The sequence below is a fragment of the Urtica dioica genome, chromosome 8 (assembly GCF_054948205.1).
Source record: "Urtica dioica subsp. dioica isolate 48M chromosome 8, U.dioica_male_clone48M_v1_H2, whole genome shotgun sequence".
Lineage (NCBI taxonomy): Eukaryota > Viridiplantae > Streptophyta > Magnoliopsida > Rosales > Urticaceae > Urtica > Urtica dioica.
In genome coordinates, this window is record NC_142763.1 from 49,679,765 (window position 1) to 49,696,750 (window position 16,986).

Sequence of the window (16,986 nt, forward strand, 5' to 3'; positions counted from 1 at the left end):
AGGTTTTAGACACAGAAGGAACACCATGGGCAGTGAACTTGATTGATAAGACGTGCTCGTGTCGAGAATTTCAAACTGATCTATTTGTATGTGTCCATGCCATTGCGGCTTGTCGCTTACGCAACCTACCAGTTGAGAGCTATTGTGCAGAGTACTACACGACCGAGTATTGGAAATTGGCGTATGCAGGGGTTATTTATCCTCAAGGAAGTGAATCGTCATGGACTTTTCCCGACGAAATCAAGCAGATCAAAGTAAATCCGCCTAACTTCTTAGGTCATCCGGCGGGTAGACCTAAGAAGAGAAGGATTCCCTCTCTTGGAGAATTTGATGCCTCGCTTCGTAAATGTTCCCGTTGTGGAGGTGTAGGTCACAATAGAGCTACGTGTCGCAACCTAATTCCACCGGAAATGAGGGCTCCGGGGATGGGACATTGGTTTGGTTTGTAATTCGACACGTTTTATCATTGAATATCTAGAACTTCCTTGGTGTTTTGTTATGTATTACATTTTGAATGTTTTGAACTTTATTGGTATTGAAACAATGTTATTGTTAAGACGTGAACACAGTCCGTGACACATGTGTCACGAAGTGATCTCATTCCGTGACACATATGTCACGAAATGAGGTCAGTTTGTGATACATAAATTGATTTCGAAACAATACACACTTTTAAACTAAGAAATTGAAGTTCTAAGAATACATATATAAAGTTATAAACAATACATACACTTTTAAACTAAGAAATTGAAGTTCTAAGAATACATATATAAAGTTATAAACAATACACACACTTTTAAACTAAGAAATTGAAGTTCTAAGAATACATATATAAAGTTATAAACAATACATACACTTTTAAACTAAGAAATTGAAGTTCTAAGAATACATATATAAAGTTATAAACAATACATACACTTTTAAACTAAGAAATTGAAGTTCTAAGAATACATATATAAAGTTATAAACAATACATACACTTTTAGTTGAAGTTCTAAGAATACATATATAAAGTTATAAACAATACACACACTTTTAAACTAAGAAATTGAAGTTCTAAGAATACATATATAAAGTTATAAACACATGCGTACAATCATAAACACATAATTTCAAGTTGCCTCAACATTGGCATTTCCACGCGTGTGTAGTTTTAGCGCTCCGTGTCGGTATAATTCGGTGGTCATTTTCTGTCGATACATGATCATGTCCTCCTGTTTCAAATCAGACAATGGAAGGTCGCGCGCCAAAAACTCGGCAGTCTTGATCATAAACATGCCACAATCATTTCTGAAGGAACAAAAAACGCATGCTTTAATTGATATGTGTCATTAAGAATGTAAAATTAAGAATTAAAATATTTACCCATTGTCTTGTTGTGGCATTTGATCGTAGTGGATGACCTTGAATATTTCTTCATTGGAGAGTAGAACGCCGGCGACATGCAGAACATATGGCAAAATGGTGGCCAAGTTTCTGACTTCAGTGTCCACGAGCGTTTGGTGTCCACCGGTGGAACTCATGGAATCGTACACCGTTATACACCTTGAACGCACGTTGACAACAAGAAGATACCAGTGTCCGCCATCTATTACAGGGATGAAGACATCATCGACCCCGTCCCATCGGTCCACCAGTTGCTCCGCTCCAGACTCTCCGGTAATGTGGTCGACGACACATTTTTTCAGTTTCTTCTTTAAGAATACACCCGGATCTTGACTAGCATTGAACTGAGTGTAACTATCTCGGAGATACTTAAAGAAGACCGTGGACATGATGGTGAAGGAGTGACGTAACAAACCCGCATTTTTCTTCTTCAAGAGGTAGTACATCGCGACGTCCACATGCTGCACGACAAAAGATAAACATAAGCACTAAATACCTCAGTCCGTGACACAAGTGTCACGGAGTGACTTTAGTTCGTGACAGATGTGTCACGGAGTGGATTCACTCCGTGACAGATGTGTCACGGACTGAGTACACTCTGTGACACATGTGTCACGGAGTCAATTCACTCTGTGACACATGTGTCACGGAGTCAATTCACTCCGTGACACATCTGTCACGAAGTGAATTGACTCCGTGACACATCTATCACGAAGTGAATTGACTCCGTGACACATCTATCACGAAGTGAATTGACTCCGTGACACATCTGTCACGAAGTGAATTGACTCTGTGACACATCTGTCACGAAGTGAGCTGCAAAACAAGACATATTTTAAAAATTACTGACACACATTAATACCTGATCAGACAACCAACCGTCCTCGTGCCACATGTTGTAGAAGAAGGTCTTCTGGTTGATAGCCATCTGTCCAAGTTCCATAGAAGGCGCTATGGTTTCTTCCTCCGGCTTATATTTTGGTTTGCCCTGAGATATGTTCTTGTGGCCCCTCTTCAAGCCGACTTGGAACCACAACTTCATGACGTCAACGTCATCCTGGTCCGGTTGTTTGGTTACCTCCGACAGCGGCAGTTCATCAGGAAGCACGTCTGGAGCATTTGTGAACCTCAGAAAAGGCAACACCTTTTTGGAAGGAGTAAACCTATCGGGGCTGCGTCGTTGCCGGGTCAAATGTTTCTTGATAGGTGAGTCTTCAATAAGGATATGGGGATTCGGTGTCTTCAAGTCATATATCTATCCAACAAGAGAAATAGAGTTCAAGTTTATTGTTGAGTTCAACAATAAAATAATATTTCATAACAATTATATGCTTATTTGAATTCAAGTTTATTGTTGAGTTCAACCATAAAATAATATTTCATAACAATTATATGCTTATTTGAGTTCAAGTTTATTGTTGAGTTCAACCATAACAATTATATGCTTCTAAACAAGTCAAGAATTAAGTTCAACCATCAAATTAATGGAGGTACCTCTTGAACCCCCTGTGTCCCTAACAACTCATACTCTTCCATAGCCTCTGCATTCATTTGGGCTTCTAGACTGAGAGGCGAATCTTCATCACCCCAAGATTGTTGACCTTGTGTGTTTTCGACGTCACTTTCATCCTCCTGACCATTCAAAATCATTTAGTTCAACATGAGTGTAATCAAAATAACGAAATTCAGCGACTCCGTGACACTGTGTCACGCACTAAGTACACTCCGTGACACATCTGTCACGGAGTGAATCCACTCTTAAAGAACAAAATAATATGTCTATTGCATATCTTGTACCTCTTGTTGACTGGTTTGCTTCTTTTTCCCTTTCTCGACTTCGTTTTTCTTCTTCTTTTGGTTGCCATCCTTCTTCTCCTCCTGTTTCTTGCTCTTCTTGGCGCCATCGTCCTTCTTATTCTTGTCGTCTTTGTCCTGCTTATTTTTCTTGTCCCCATCATCGTCCTTTTTCTTCTTGTCCTCGTCGTCTTTCTTCTTCTTCTCGTCTTCGTCGTCTTTCTTCTTCTTCTCTTCTTCGTCTTTCTTCTTCTTCTCCTCGTCTTCCTCTTTCTTCTTCTTCTCCTCTTCTTCTTTCTTCTTATCCTCTTCTTCTTCTCTCTGCTTCTTCTCTTCTTCTTCCCGCATTTTCTTCTCTTCTTCCTACATTTTCTTCAGCTTCTCAACATATTCTTCTTCCTCTTTTTTTTTCTTTTCTTTTTCCGCTCTCTTCTTCGCCATCTCTTCTGCCCACTTCTTCAATTTGGCCGCTTTCTTCTCCCGGCGCTTCTTTTCTAACTGTAACTCGTTTCTCCAATCGTAGTACTGATCTAGTTCATCAAGAGCCACTCTGTAGCTCTTCACCGCGTCCTAAATTTCTTTTTGAACTTCCTGTAGTCGTCTTGCATATAGCGGAAACGCTCGTCGAGATTTTCAACTGAGTTTTCGAGAGAGTCGAGCCGGGACTGTCCATGACCAAAATAACAAAGTAAGCTGGCTGACGAGTAAATCCAGTACGTGACACATCTATCACGGAGTGGATTCACTCCGTGACAGATGTGTCACGAAGTGAATCCACTCCGTGACACATCTGTCACGGAGTGAATCCACTCCGTGACACATCTGTCACGGAGTGGATCCACTCCGTGACACATCTGTCACGGAGTGAATCCACTCCGTGACACATCTGTCACGGAGTGGATCCACTCCGTGACAGATGTGTCACGGAGTGGATTCATTTAAATTAAAATAGAAACCCAAAATTGTGTTACCTCAACTGTCTGTGCTTGTGAATGGGACGGTTGTTGTGGTGGTTGTGGTGGTTGTGGTGGTGGTGTTTCTGGTTGTGGGGCGTCTTTTTTGGGTTTCTTCTCCGAGCGTTTGTCCACCCCCGCTGCCGTCGTAGAAGGGGTTGCAACGCTTGAAGAAGTGTCGCCGATTCCGTGAAATTCAACCTATACGTGGGACAAGTTAACAAATGAGTGTGATCAATATTAAGTATGAACTAACCTACAAATTTATTACCTCATGGAAGTTGATTCCTCTCATGGCGGCATCCTGAACAAGTCTGATAGACTTCCACCGACGCATTATTGGCTGAGCTGTGGTGGAGACTTTCTCACAAACCCCCATGTTCGTCAGGAAAGGAAGACACTCGTACCCCCAAACCTGAAGCAGCTCGACGAATCCGGGGAGATGGAGCTTCCTTTTTTTTACCTTGCTCCATTCGCTCGCCACCCTTCTCCACAAACTTCCGGACTTCGCCGAGAAGGTAGTTCCACACCACGTTGCCCCATGGATGGCGACCGAATGTGTCTGTGTCCTCCACCGCCTTAATGAGCTCTACGCACGGTGTCCTGTTCTTCGCATCGTCCGCCAGGAGGACATTTAAGACGAAGTAAATTTTCAGGTAATTTACCTGAACTTCTGTCGGCCAATCTACGCTCGCCTCCAAGAATTGGTTGACCAAGTTCCGACTCAAATACTTCCCCGGGAAGAATTTTTTGAAGAGGCTGTCATTAGAAAAAACCCCCTCGAACTTGAATTCCTCGTAGTCATCGACGACTTTGAGGAATGTGATCTCCTGGAAGTCTCTCTTCGTGAACTCCCGGACTTGGCCTCCAATCTCAATTAGAAGCCTGTCAGTGGTTTCTCCGTCGAAGCTCCCGGTCCTCAACACCAAGTGGCTTATAATCGCCGATGACCGCATTATTTTGGGTTGCCCCACGAACTGCCCAAAACATGATTGGGCGAAACCAGCTTGCGTTTCGGCGCTGCGGCCGAGTAAGAGAGCCAGGAAATTTTCCAATCCCCCGTGGAAGTTAAAGGAAAATCCTTCAACGTTGGACTCCGGTATAAACCGTCTCCACTCCTACACATATGATTCAATGACATTATTAGTGAAACCATTATGCTTGAGTTCGTGACAGATGTGTCACGGACTCACCCACTTCGTGACGGATGTGTCACAGACTCGCTGACTTCGTGACACATCTGTCACGAAGTCATCGAGTCCGTGACACATCTGTCACGAACCAGGATCAAAATGAGTTTCTGACACTCACCTTTCGGGGAATAGCAGTTGTAGGACTCTCCAACGCGGTCGCAACGCCCGATGACTCAGCCTTGTTTTTTGGCTATATCAAACACAAAACAAAATCAAATAGCTGCACATACATCTAATTAAGTCACTTCATTTTTATTCTATACCTTCTTTATCTTTGTTGGTGCGACGACGAACGCGTCGTTATCGTTGGAACGCTTGGACGGCGAAATTATTTTCCTTTTCGAAGCCGTCCTAGGACTTCTTCGGACACTTTTTGAGGCCTCCTCGACCTTGCTTCCTTTAGACTTCGTCATTGAATCTAAAACCTAAAACAAATCAAGTCACCAATTTTCAACAACTTCAAGACCAAATACATGCACACACACACACACTCGCCAAACCCTAACATTGTTCAATCAAATATATACACGAGCACGAAACACACACAAACACACACATTCTCGGCCAAACACAATACACACAAACACTCAAAGACAACACATTCTCGGCCAAACACAAATACACTCAAACACCCGAACACAAATACACTCAAACACCCAAACCCAAATACAATCAAACACCCAAATACAACACATTCTCGGCCAAACACAACAAACACTCGCCCAAACGCCAAATACACTAAAACACCCAAAAAAAAATTTGAGCCAAAAACCCTAAATCAACAAACACTCGGCCGAAATAAATGAAATAGAGATACCCATACCTTTTTTAGTAAATGAAATAGGGTTTTAACAAACACTCACCCGTATTTCTAGGGTTTTAAGAGACCGAAATAAATGAAATATGTGTCACGGAGTGAATCCACTTCGTGACACAAGTGTCACGGACTCGGGTCATTCCGTGACACACTCGCCCAAACACAAATACACACAAACACTCAAAGACAACACATTCTCGGCCAAACACAAATACACTCAAACACCCAAACACAAATACACTCAAACACCCAAACCCAAATACAATCAAACGCCCAAATACAACACATTCTCGGCCAAACACAACAAACACTCGCCCAAACACCAAATACACTAAAACACCCAAAAAAAATTTGAGTCAAAAACCCTAAATCAAATAATGTGAGGTTAAATAGAGTTTTCAATCAATTTGAGGCTTTAATAGAGATCGGCCGATTTACCTTGATATGAAGATGAACACAATCTTTTCTTCTTCTTCACCGATTAACGTCAAGAATGTGATAGAGACCGAGAGCTGGGTCGAGCAGAGGTGCCTTCGTCGCCGAGAGATGGGTCGAGCAGAGGTGGGTTGCGCCTTCGCCGCCGAGAGCTGGGTCGCTGAGGAGTGGGTCGCCGAGAGCTGGGTCACCGAATGCTGGGTCGCCGAGAGCTGGGTCGAGCAGAGGTGGGTTGCGCCTTCGCCGCCGAGACCTGGGTCGCCGAGAGCTGGGTCGTGGGTCCCCGAGATGGGTCGTCGCGATTTTTGAGCGAGAAAGAGAAAGAGAAGGACAGGGAGAGAAAGAGAGACACAGAGGAAGATGATTAGAGAGCGAAATCGTGGGAGGGAAGAGGAAGAGATAGTGAAATCGTGAGAGCGAAAATGTGGGAGGGGTTTGAGGTTTGAAAATCGTGAGAGAGAGAGGGAGGGAGATAAATCGAGAAGATGAAGAGGTGTAGGTGTGCGAGGGAAAATGGAGAAAATTGGGTTGGGATGGTTTATTTCGTTTAAATTAGTTTTGAGGGTATAATAGTCTTTACCTATTGGTCTAGGTATTACATGTGTCAAATTTTGAGTTTTGGGCTAAATATGGTAAGTGACAACAAGATGGTATTATTAACGTCAAATTCCCTTTTTATAGACACTTAAACGCCTTGCTAAATTGGCCAAAAAAAAAAAAAAAAAAAATCTTTAGCCTATTTTCTATAATTTTTATTCAAAAAATATATCTTGTGAATATGTCTGCGAACGACATGTTTAATAACAATAAGTCTGCATTTGACCATCATCGCGAAACTCAAAATGCACTCAAAGTATCCCAGATTCTATGCATGGCGGTCGGCACTTGGTAAATAAACTAGCAATAACTTTATTTATCAAGTCGTACGTATTCATAAGCAATGCAATGGGAGTTTCATACTATTAAAAACAAAAACAAAAAGAAATATAATCATTAAAATGACGCTAAGGAAACAAAGTAATGAATCTATAGGAGCTTGTAAAAAGAAAAGAAAAAAAAAAGAAAGATTATATTGATGATGGACTCAATGTTGGTGAGGAGAGGCGTAGGTATGAGCCACGACGGTGTAGCCCCCGTCAACGACGAGATTATGGCCGCTGACAAAGGCAGAGTCGTCGGAGGCGAGGAAGAGAGCAGCGTCAGCGATGTGGCGGGCGGTGAGGGCGATCCCCTTGAGGTTACCGGCTTGAGCACTCTGGGCCTCGACCTGGGCGGGGGTGAGGCCGTAGGCGCGGCAGGCGAGCGGAGTGGGCACGCCGAAGGGGGAGACGCAGTTGACGCGGATGCCGTGCGCCCCGAGCTCCCCGCAGGCGGTGCGGACGAGGCCGAGGAGGGCGTGCTTGGAGGCGGTGTAGGCGTGGGGCCCGGTCCCGCCGAGGGAGGCGGCGACGCTGGCGGTGCAGATGAGGGAGCCCCTGGTGGAGGAGGCGACCATGGCGCGGGCGGCGTGCTTGAAGGTGGCGGCCACCCCGCGCACGTTGACGGCCATGGCGGCGTCGAAGGCGGCCATGTCCAGCTCCAGGATGCTGCTCATGGGCCCGATCACCCCCGCGTTGCTGAACATCACGTCCAGCCCGCCGTGCCTCTCCACGGCGTGCCTCACCGCCGACTCCACCTCCGCCTCCTCCCTCACGTCGCAGTGCCGGTAGCTCACTCGCTCGCTCCCCACCGACTCCACTACGCCCCGCCCCAGCTCGTCCTGCACGTCCGCCACCACTACCCACGCCCCCTGCTCCGCAAATACCCGCACCGCCTCCTCCCCTATCCCGCTTGCCCCCCCTGTCACTATCGCCACTTTCCCTTCCAGCCTCCTGTAACCATTCATTCATTCATTCCCTTTCACATACAAAATTTGTATACCATCAGTATTGTCCGCAATCAACGTACCTTCCCTTGGACGACATTCTTCTTCTTCTTCTTCCTCTTCCTCTTCCTCTTCCTCTTCTTTTTCTCCTGTTAGAGGAGCAAGTGCAAATGATTCGATGTTTCTCTTCTGTGTTGCAGTTTTCCGGATTATAAGCCTCTTGGATCTGCTGCCATTATTTTATATTTTTATTTTGTCTTCCCATGTGCTTTATTTATTTATTTATTAAACTGCCTGCCTGCTTCTGAATCTCATGATCACCGTCTATTTTATTTTCTCAATTGTCTGCCCCTTGCTCCAAACTTCTATATTTGTTTTTAACTAATTATGTCTCAAAACCTTTGCATTTCATAATATTTTTTTCTTCTGCTTTCTTTGGAACATTCAACCTAATTTTTTTAAGAGATAATCAGGCGATTAGCCGAGTAGTTCACCTTTATTTTTTTTTAATAAACATTTTAAGTTTCATTTTATTAAAAAATTAATTCATCAAATCGAAATTAATTAAATTAATTAACAGTTAATTTAGTTAACTTCAGCTTAAAAAGAGTAGAGAATTAGCTTATTACAATAATTTTTAATTTTTTTTTATTTTTTATGTGATATTATTATTAGTACGCTCACCATTTCTAACTCGAACTGGTTGGGGTCAAATTAATTAGCCAACTTTGCTGCATTGCATGCAAGTGCAGCCATATTATTCTCATTATTAGCAAATATAATTTCACGTGGGATATACATATATATATATATATATATATATATATATGTATATATTATATGTAATATATAATATATTAATATATGTATATATGGTGCATTCAAAATATAGCTAATATATAGCTGTGGGGCTCGAACCCTTTAATTGCTCAATTACTTACCAATTGGGACCACTTCTCCACTACCGCAGGAAATTTGGACAAATTTGGATTAATTTATATTATTCGATATATATATATATATATATATATATATATTAATATTATATTATACATAGACAGAAAAAATGGTATAATAATTGTCTCATCACGAAGAGCGTTTGATTCCGAGCACATTGTTTCATCAAATAGAATCAAGATTCAATTTGGACACTGACCAATTCATTTATTCACATTCCAATTAACAAAGCATGAGGTGATATGCATTGCATTTCAGCAATCTTGTACATGAATTCCATATCTATGAGAACTTCACAAAGTTACTCGTGACATCTTCATGACTTAGTACTTCACTAATAGGTCTTGTTAAGAATCACATAGTGAATCCGAACTCTGACTTTCTCAAATGAGAATAAGTAAGCTATGAAATGGCATGTCTCATTTCAAGATTGAGGTAAGCATGATGCAATTCATATGTAGTGACCTCGAGACATAAGAGGTTAAATGGTTTGTTCTTATCTTATCTCTAGAAGTGCACTGGTCAATTCAGTACCTTCGGAAGATACTTAGAAGAACTATAGAGTCTCCAATTCTCAATGTTCCATAACCAGACGTCATAGATTCTCCTAACAATCGTACTGAGATCAATAGTCCTTTGATCCTTAGATTGCGAGTATACTGTTTTAAGCAAACCATGAAGAGTTTGTTCATGCAAATTTACATTTGTCTCTTCATGTGTTGTTAGGTTTGTTTATGGACTAAAGACTAAGGTTTTATCATAAAGCTTCACACAAGGAATAATGAATGAACGTTTCAACTTTTTATTAATAAATAAGCAATAAATAATGAATGAACGTTTCAACTTTTTATTAATAAATAAGCAATTACAAGCAAGAGTCTTCGTGAGACTTTATTACATCAAATGTGCAAAAGTAAAGACTACAACTCTTCTTGTGGGCACCATTGACAACACTTTTCAGCAGCCGTTTCAGCGCAGCCTCCTTCACCATAGATTCTTGTTCCGCACCTTTCTTCGCTGAAGCCTCCTTCGCCGCTGCTTCCTTCTTCACCCTCCAACCGTAAATTCGAGCCTTCATCTCTTCTTCACGCATATCCCCTTGTCTTGGATCTTCATCTTCTTTCGCTCTGTCCGGACTCACTTATCCTGGATATTGGTCTTCTCCTTCTTTGTCTAGGCTCGCTTGTCTTGGATCTTCGTCTTGACACTCAACCCTTGCACACAAGTCTTCCACGGCCACAATAAGGGAAACAAGAATTCATACTGGAAAAAAAGCCCTAGAAAAAGGAGTTAAGCATTCCTACCTGGAATTTTCCAAACCAAAAAAATCGCGGTCAAACCTCGCTCGTGTAAATCTATCCCAATCCACGGGTTCGCTTCGAAGCGTCCTAACAAGATCCTCGAACCGATCGTCTAAAGAGATAGTCTTCAGAGAAACTGCATAGCAACTATAAAACAACATCAGAAGGAGAGACGCATGAGGTAACAAAGGGAGCTAAAGTAAGAAGCTAGCCTAACCTGCTGCTCTAGACCAGTGAACGCGAACCAGATCAGCATAGCGACCTATGGTGAGATGAAAAATCCTAACATAAAAATATCTCTCCACCCATTTATTATCCCTCGTATGGATCCCCTGAATAATAGTCATTGCGGGCTTCCACAAGAAATAGAAAGTCCCGGGATGGTGAGAATTTCTCATTTTCCTAATAAGGTGAATCAGGTCGTGTAGGGAAAGATTTACACCCAATTCATCGGCCAGCGTAAGCAGCCCACACACAATCCTCAAGGAAAATGGGATGAGCTGCAGGAAAGTCACATCCACTTGCTCCATACAACCTAAGAAGAGCCTAGGAATCAAAAACCTAAGCCCACACTTTTCCAGAAAAATCTCACGGACGCATAAGTACCCATCTTTTACGGTCTCGGCCGTATTGCCTGGACCAGGCAGTAAGAGCTCTATTTCGAGCAGAATATGAAATCTCTGCCTAACGCGGTCTAAATCGGGTCTACTAAGTAAGGATTAAGGACATTCGTGAAGGAAATCTCCACGAGGGTACCCAAACTTTCGAGACTTGGATTTTTTGGCCCGTCGACGCCATCAGAGCTATCTTAAGCTAAAAGTTTTTCAAGAAAAAGTTTTCTTTTTCAGAACCCTAAGCCAGAAAACCCAAAACTGTAGCAGAGAAGAAAACAAAGAAGAGAAAGAAAAAGGTTTAGAATGTACCGTTCTTCGAAGCGACTCGAGCGAATATATATGTGAGACCGATGGAGACGTCCCTTCAATTTATAGACACGGAAGCCCAACATACTCGCATTTAATGCGCTTTCATATCATGTCAAATCGTATCTGACCAAATCAAATATTTTATAATAACCACTTGATCTTCTCGAGATAAAAATCATTACGGTTTGAATAACAAATAATATATTTACCCGTTCCAAAGGTAACGCAGTACACGTTGCATAACTAGTAACCCATTCCGGACTATGAGTGCAGTTAGTTCGCTTATTGATCAGTTCGTATATGCTTTTTGTCTTTAGTTTATCCATTATTATATATTGAATAAACTGGAGGACTGACCATTGATGTTGGATTTCGTCCTCCATCTAATGCCCAATGGATTTGACCCAGTACAATTAATGGGCCCAAGCCCATGCATTTTTGTTTTTAGCTGGTTTAATCAGCACACCTGCCCATCTGCAGGATCGATTTCTAGCTCGAGATAACCGCCTCCTAAAGAACCGGGTATCGAGAGGGCTCGTCAGCCAGAACAATCCTCAACCATCCCTACATGAATAGGTCTCTCACGCCAGGTATCTCAATATGCAGTATTGAGTTCCAACTGACACATGACGTGTTCCGAACGACCCAGAGCTCGCTATCCCATCTTTTCAGACTATAAATATATGACAATTAGGTCCATTTTTGCAAGTTACTTTCTAGTTATTATCATTATTATCAAAATGTCATCTTTATACAGTTTACATGCGATCTTAATTAAAAAAAAAAAGCCCCGAACTATTCTTACATCCTATTTTTCATCTTCGTTTAAATTACGCATTTAATTTCCAGTTCTTCGAGAGATCGAATTTATTCTTGCTACGGAGAATTGAGGCCTGTCTATAAATCTAAATCGACCCATTTTAACCACAAATTTTTCGAGACTATTTTAGTGTGATTTATCCCATCAACAAAGCTCAATAATCAACTTAAGACTTATATCTTTTATGTGCGTTCTAATGTATCCAATTCATATCTGATATTTATTTACTTCTTTTGAATATATTAATCAGGTAACTGATTAATATGGAATATCTTCATGATATTCTCAACAAATAACATCGTTAATATATTATTTATTTCCCACAATAAGAGATACTATTCTATAAATATGATCGTAGAGAATATCTCCATGATACTCTCAATAAATAACATAATTAATATATTATTTGTTTCTCACAATAGGATATACTATTTCATAAAATGAAAAGAAGAGAATATCTCCATGATACTCTTTTAAATAATTACTACATTAAATACTCACCAAATCGGATCATATTTAATATATAATAGAGAAATTGGCGGCAAAAATACCCAATGATTTCGAGTTGTTGCAGTTTAATACTCAACCTTTAAAACTTACGGGTAAAATCCTCAAAGACACATTCTTGTGTCATGGTTACTACTACTGACGTTAAAAGCAGACGGAAAACACGTGGACGCACCAAATGGTTCTGAAGTTCTTTTTTAATGGTTTTGCATTTGATAAATATTTAAAATAAATTTGTAACCATTTTAAATCATTTTATTTTATTTTATTTTAAAACCTCTTTAAAACATTTGTACGTATAAAATAATTGAGAATCAATTTAAACCCTAAATCCCCAAATTCGACCCAGATTCCTTTTGCTGTCTCTCGTCCGATCTGTCTTCATCGCTGGTGAGGTTTCAACTTGAGAATTGCAGTGAAACGCGCTTCTTCATCGCAACACTCTTATTCGTCGCACACGAAGCACGAACGCAGAGACTCGACGACGATGAGAGACTCTCCAGGTGAATTTCTGTGTAAATGCGGTGTACACTGGGTCGAGAGGACGTCATGGACCAAGGATAATCCCAGTAGGAGGTTCAGAAATTGCCACGTGACGAGGGTAAGGATTTTGATTTTGAAAGTTTGGTTGAAATTTATTAAAATCCTATTATGAGTGTGGTTTGGATTTTTGGTATTTGGGTTTGTCGTCTCAAAGATACCTTGATCAAGGTATCCTTGGTAATCTCTGGTTAATATTTCGACAGAAATTGGACTTGCAGTTGTCCACTTTGCAGCTAGCCCGGATATTGTATCATGTTTGAATACAACCAGAACTCATATAGGCTCTAATACAAGAAACAAATACCTGATTTTTTATGCTATAATTGGTGATTTTCAGGCAGAGGGTGGGTGTAGTTTTTTTCAATGGGTTGATCCTGAAGATTCTGAAAGAGCAAAGAAAATCATTCCAGGATTGAAGACTTAAAATATGGACACATTCTTGACTTAAAATAGTGAACAAATTCGGGACTTAAAATAGGGACAAATTCAAGACTTAAAATATGGACAAATTGTTCAATTCATTACCTAATTTTCTCTAGCAATGTAACAATGGATTTGTCTCTAGCAGGCATAATTGCAGCGTTGAAGCTTTCACATACGTTATTGAGAAGCATATCACATTTCACAGTGCACCTGAAATGTGATTTGCTCCACTGTTTCGGGTCCTTCCTTAGCAGCCACTCATATGCTTTCTCATTCTCTGCTTTTAGGTCATTCATTCTTTTTGTAAACTCGGGACGTGTAGTTGCTTTGGCACACCCCCACAAGAGCTGTTTCAGCATCAAAGAAGAAAATTCTTTTTTGAAATTAGCATGAAGATGTCGCACACAGAATCGGCTCTCAGCACCTGGAAACACGTCTGCCAACGCCTTCTCTAATCCTTTTTGCCGATCACTCATCATTGTGAATCGAGACGTGTTCTCTACATCAAGATCTTCAAGCAGCAGGCTCAAAAACCACTTCCAAGTTGCTGTATTCTCTTTCTCAACCACAGCGAATGCAACTGGAAATTGAGAGTTGTTCGCATCAATTGCTACGGCCGCCAATAACATTCCTTTGCAATACCCCTTCAAGAAACAACCATCGAAGCCGGGCAAAGGTCGACACCCCTTATTGAAGCCATCTTTACAAGCCTTATAGCAAATGTATACTCTTTCAAATATTCTTTGTCCATTAATAAGAGATGTTTTTAGCAGAGTTGTTGTACCAGGATTAGTTGAGGACAGTTGCTTGCAATAATCTTCTAGGACGGCATATTGATCTTTCACCGAACCCTATAGAGTCTCTCTTGCTGCCTTCCTAGCCCGGTAGAACACTGTACTAGTGACGTTGTTGTATTTCGTCGATGCAACCATTTCCCTGAAGCTTTGATACTCCAAGTGTGGATTTAGCCGAAATTGGTCAAGGAAATTTTGGGCTAACCAAGCGCTATTCACACGTTTGTTGTCCAACACAACTCCACACTCGTGTTGATCTACGAGAGTATTAATCCTCACCGTCTTTCGGTCTGAATTCTGAACTTGCGCATAGAGAAGCCACTTACAACCTATCCATTTGCATTTTGCTCTCACTCTGTTTTGGTCATTGGCGAGATATTGAAAATCTCTATTCTCTCTAATGAACACCTCTTTGAGAACACTACGAAGATGACCAATGGAGGGAAATATCATACCGAGTTTCAGTTGAACGTCTTCACGTGATTGAGGATTGAACTCTCTCTTACTCTTCCTCGTTGATTGCTCATCCTCGTCGCTACACAAACTGTCGAGGTCACTCTCAGACCTTATTCCCTCCGATTCTTCATCAACACCAGCTCCGTCGTTGCAGATTTCGTTGACCACAGCCCACCACTTGCTTGGTTCGGACGGTTGAGTCGGTGCAGTTGCGTTGGCTTCATCTTCTTCGTGATATTCGTCCTCAACCAGTTCGAAATCACCGCCTTCACCATCGTGTCGATCAGAACCCATTCTCGAGCAATTTTCGATTCAAATTTAGCGCCCCGCTCAATTTTGGGATTTAGGGTTTACAGACACGAAAACAGTTTTTAAAATAAAATAAAACCTTTTATTTAACAAATAAAATAAAATGCTTTAAAATGGTTACAAATTGATTTTAAATATTTATTAAATGCAAAACCATTAAAAAAGAACTTCAGAGATGATTTGGTGCGTCCACGTGTTTTCCGTCTTCTTTTAACGTCAATAGTAGTAACCATGACACAAGAATGTGTCTTTGAGGATTTTACCCGTAAGTTTTAAAGGTTGAGTATTAAACTGCAACAACTCGAAATCATTGGGTATTTTTGCCGCCAATTTCTCTATATAATATTTATTTCCTATTTGAGAAAAACCTCAATACAAGTGGGCTTTGGCCAAACAAATCCAAGGGCCATGTACCATGATGTACACGCCTACCATAAGCCCTATTGGTCTTGTGGGCTGATTTGAATTACTCTTTTACAACCACATTTAAGTCTAAATAATATTCCGAAGTTACTTAAACAATTAATGACTTATTCGTAAAATACTTTATTACGAATGCAAAAGAAATTGCAACCAAGTTACAGTAGTGAGAGTGTAATCAATTGTCTAATTATTACAAGTGTTACCGGTCCATCTCGGCCCGGTAGAGCAGCGACGGCCGTGATAGCAACCCCCCCGGGACTCCCCCGACGCATGGCCGACCTCCGGCCTCATGAGCTCGGCCTCCAGCTCCATGGCCGACCTCCAACCTGATGAGCTCGGCCTCAGCTCCGCCTCCTTAGCTCGGCCTCCTTAGCTCGGCCTCAGCTCGGCCTCCTTAGCTCGGCCTTAACTCGGCCTCAGCTCGGCCTCCTTAGCTCGGCCTCAGCTCGGCCTCCTTAGCTCGGCCTCCTTAGCTCGGCCTCAGCTCGGCCTCCTTAGCTCGGCCTCAGCTCGGCCTCCTTAGCTCGGCCTCAGCTCGGCCTCCTCAGCTCGGCCTCAGCTCGGCCTCCTCAGCTCGGCCTCAGCTCGGCCTCCTTAGCTCGGCCTCAGCTCGGCCTCAGCTCGGCCTCCTTAGCTCGGCCTCAGCCCGGCCTCCTTAGCTCGGCCTCAGCTCGGCCTCCTTAGCTCGGCCTCAGCTCGGCCTCCTTAGCTCAGCCCTCGTCTCCAAGGCCGCCTCAAAGCCGACCTTCGAGCTCCATGGACGACCCAGGGTCGGCCTCTGGCTCCATGGACGACCCAGAGCCGGCCTCCGAGCTCCATGGACGACCCAGAGCCGGCCTCCGAGCTCCATGGACGACCCAGAGCCGGCCTCCGAGCTCCATGGCCGACTCAGACCCGGCCTTCCTCTATGGCCGACTCAGACCCGGCCTTCCTCCATGGCCGACCCAGACCCGGCCTTCCTCCATGGCCGACTCAGACCCGGCCTTCCTCCATGGCCGAGCCAAATGCCATTGGCCGACTCTAGAGTCTTCCCTCGGCCATTGGCCAACTCTAGAGTCTTCCCTCGGCCATGGCCGGCTCTAGGGTTT

At 42.4% G+C, this 16,986-nt stretch overlaps 2 protein-coding genes across 2 annotated transcripts; both read right to left on the reverse strand.

Annotated features, from left to right (window-relative positions):
- Nucleotides 1-1,112: 1,112 nt before the first annotated feature.
- On the reverse strand, nucleotides 1,113-2,480 carry LOC149389998 (uncharacterized). The gene is made up of 3 exons (XM_089622791.1): nucleotides 2,249-2,480; nucleotides 1,366-1,811; nucleotides 1,113-1,290 (listed from the first exon to the last, which is right to left on the reverse strand). Exons 1-3 carry the CDS (start codon nucleotides 2,426-2,428, stop codon nucleotides 1,113-1,115), a joined length of 804 nt encoding a protein of 267 aa, XP_089478917.1. The 5' UTR covers nucleotides 2,429-2,480.
- Nucleotides 2,481-7,456: 4,976 nt separating this feature from the next.
- On the reverse strand, nucleotides 7,457-8,905 carry LOC149389999 (short-chain dehydrogenase reductase 3b-like). The gene is made up of 2 exons (XM_089623886.1): nucleotides 8,526-8,905; nucleotides 7,457-8,449 (listed from the first exon to the last, which is right to left on the reverse strand). Exons 1-2 carry the CDS (start codon nucleotides 8,540-8,542, stop codon nucleotides 7,663-7,665), a joined length of 804 nt encoding a protein of 267 aa, XP_089480012.1. The 5' UTR covers nucleotides 8,543-8,905; the 3' UTR covers nucleotides 7,457-7,662.
- Nucleotides 8,906-16,986: the final 8,081 nt, after the last annotated feature.

Bases quoted from the DNA above. Each gene is read 5' to 3' on its own strand.
- LOC149389998 (XM_089622791.1), bottom strand. From the start codon at position 2,428: ATGAAGTTGTGGTTCCAAGTCGGCTTGAAGAGGGGCCACAAGAACATA. The intron at 1,812-2,248 runs GTATTAATGTGT...CTCTTGAAGAAG, and splicing joins ACGGTTGGTTGTCTGATCAG to AAAAATGCGGGTTTGTTACG. The intron at 1,291-1,365 runs GTAAATATTTTA...TTGTTCCTTCAG, and splicing joins ATGCCACAACAAGACAATGG to AAATGATTGTGGCATGTTTA.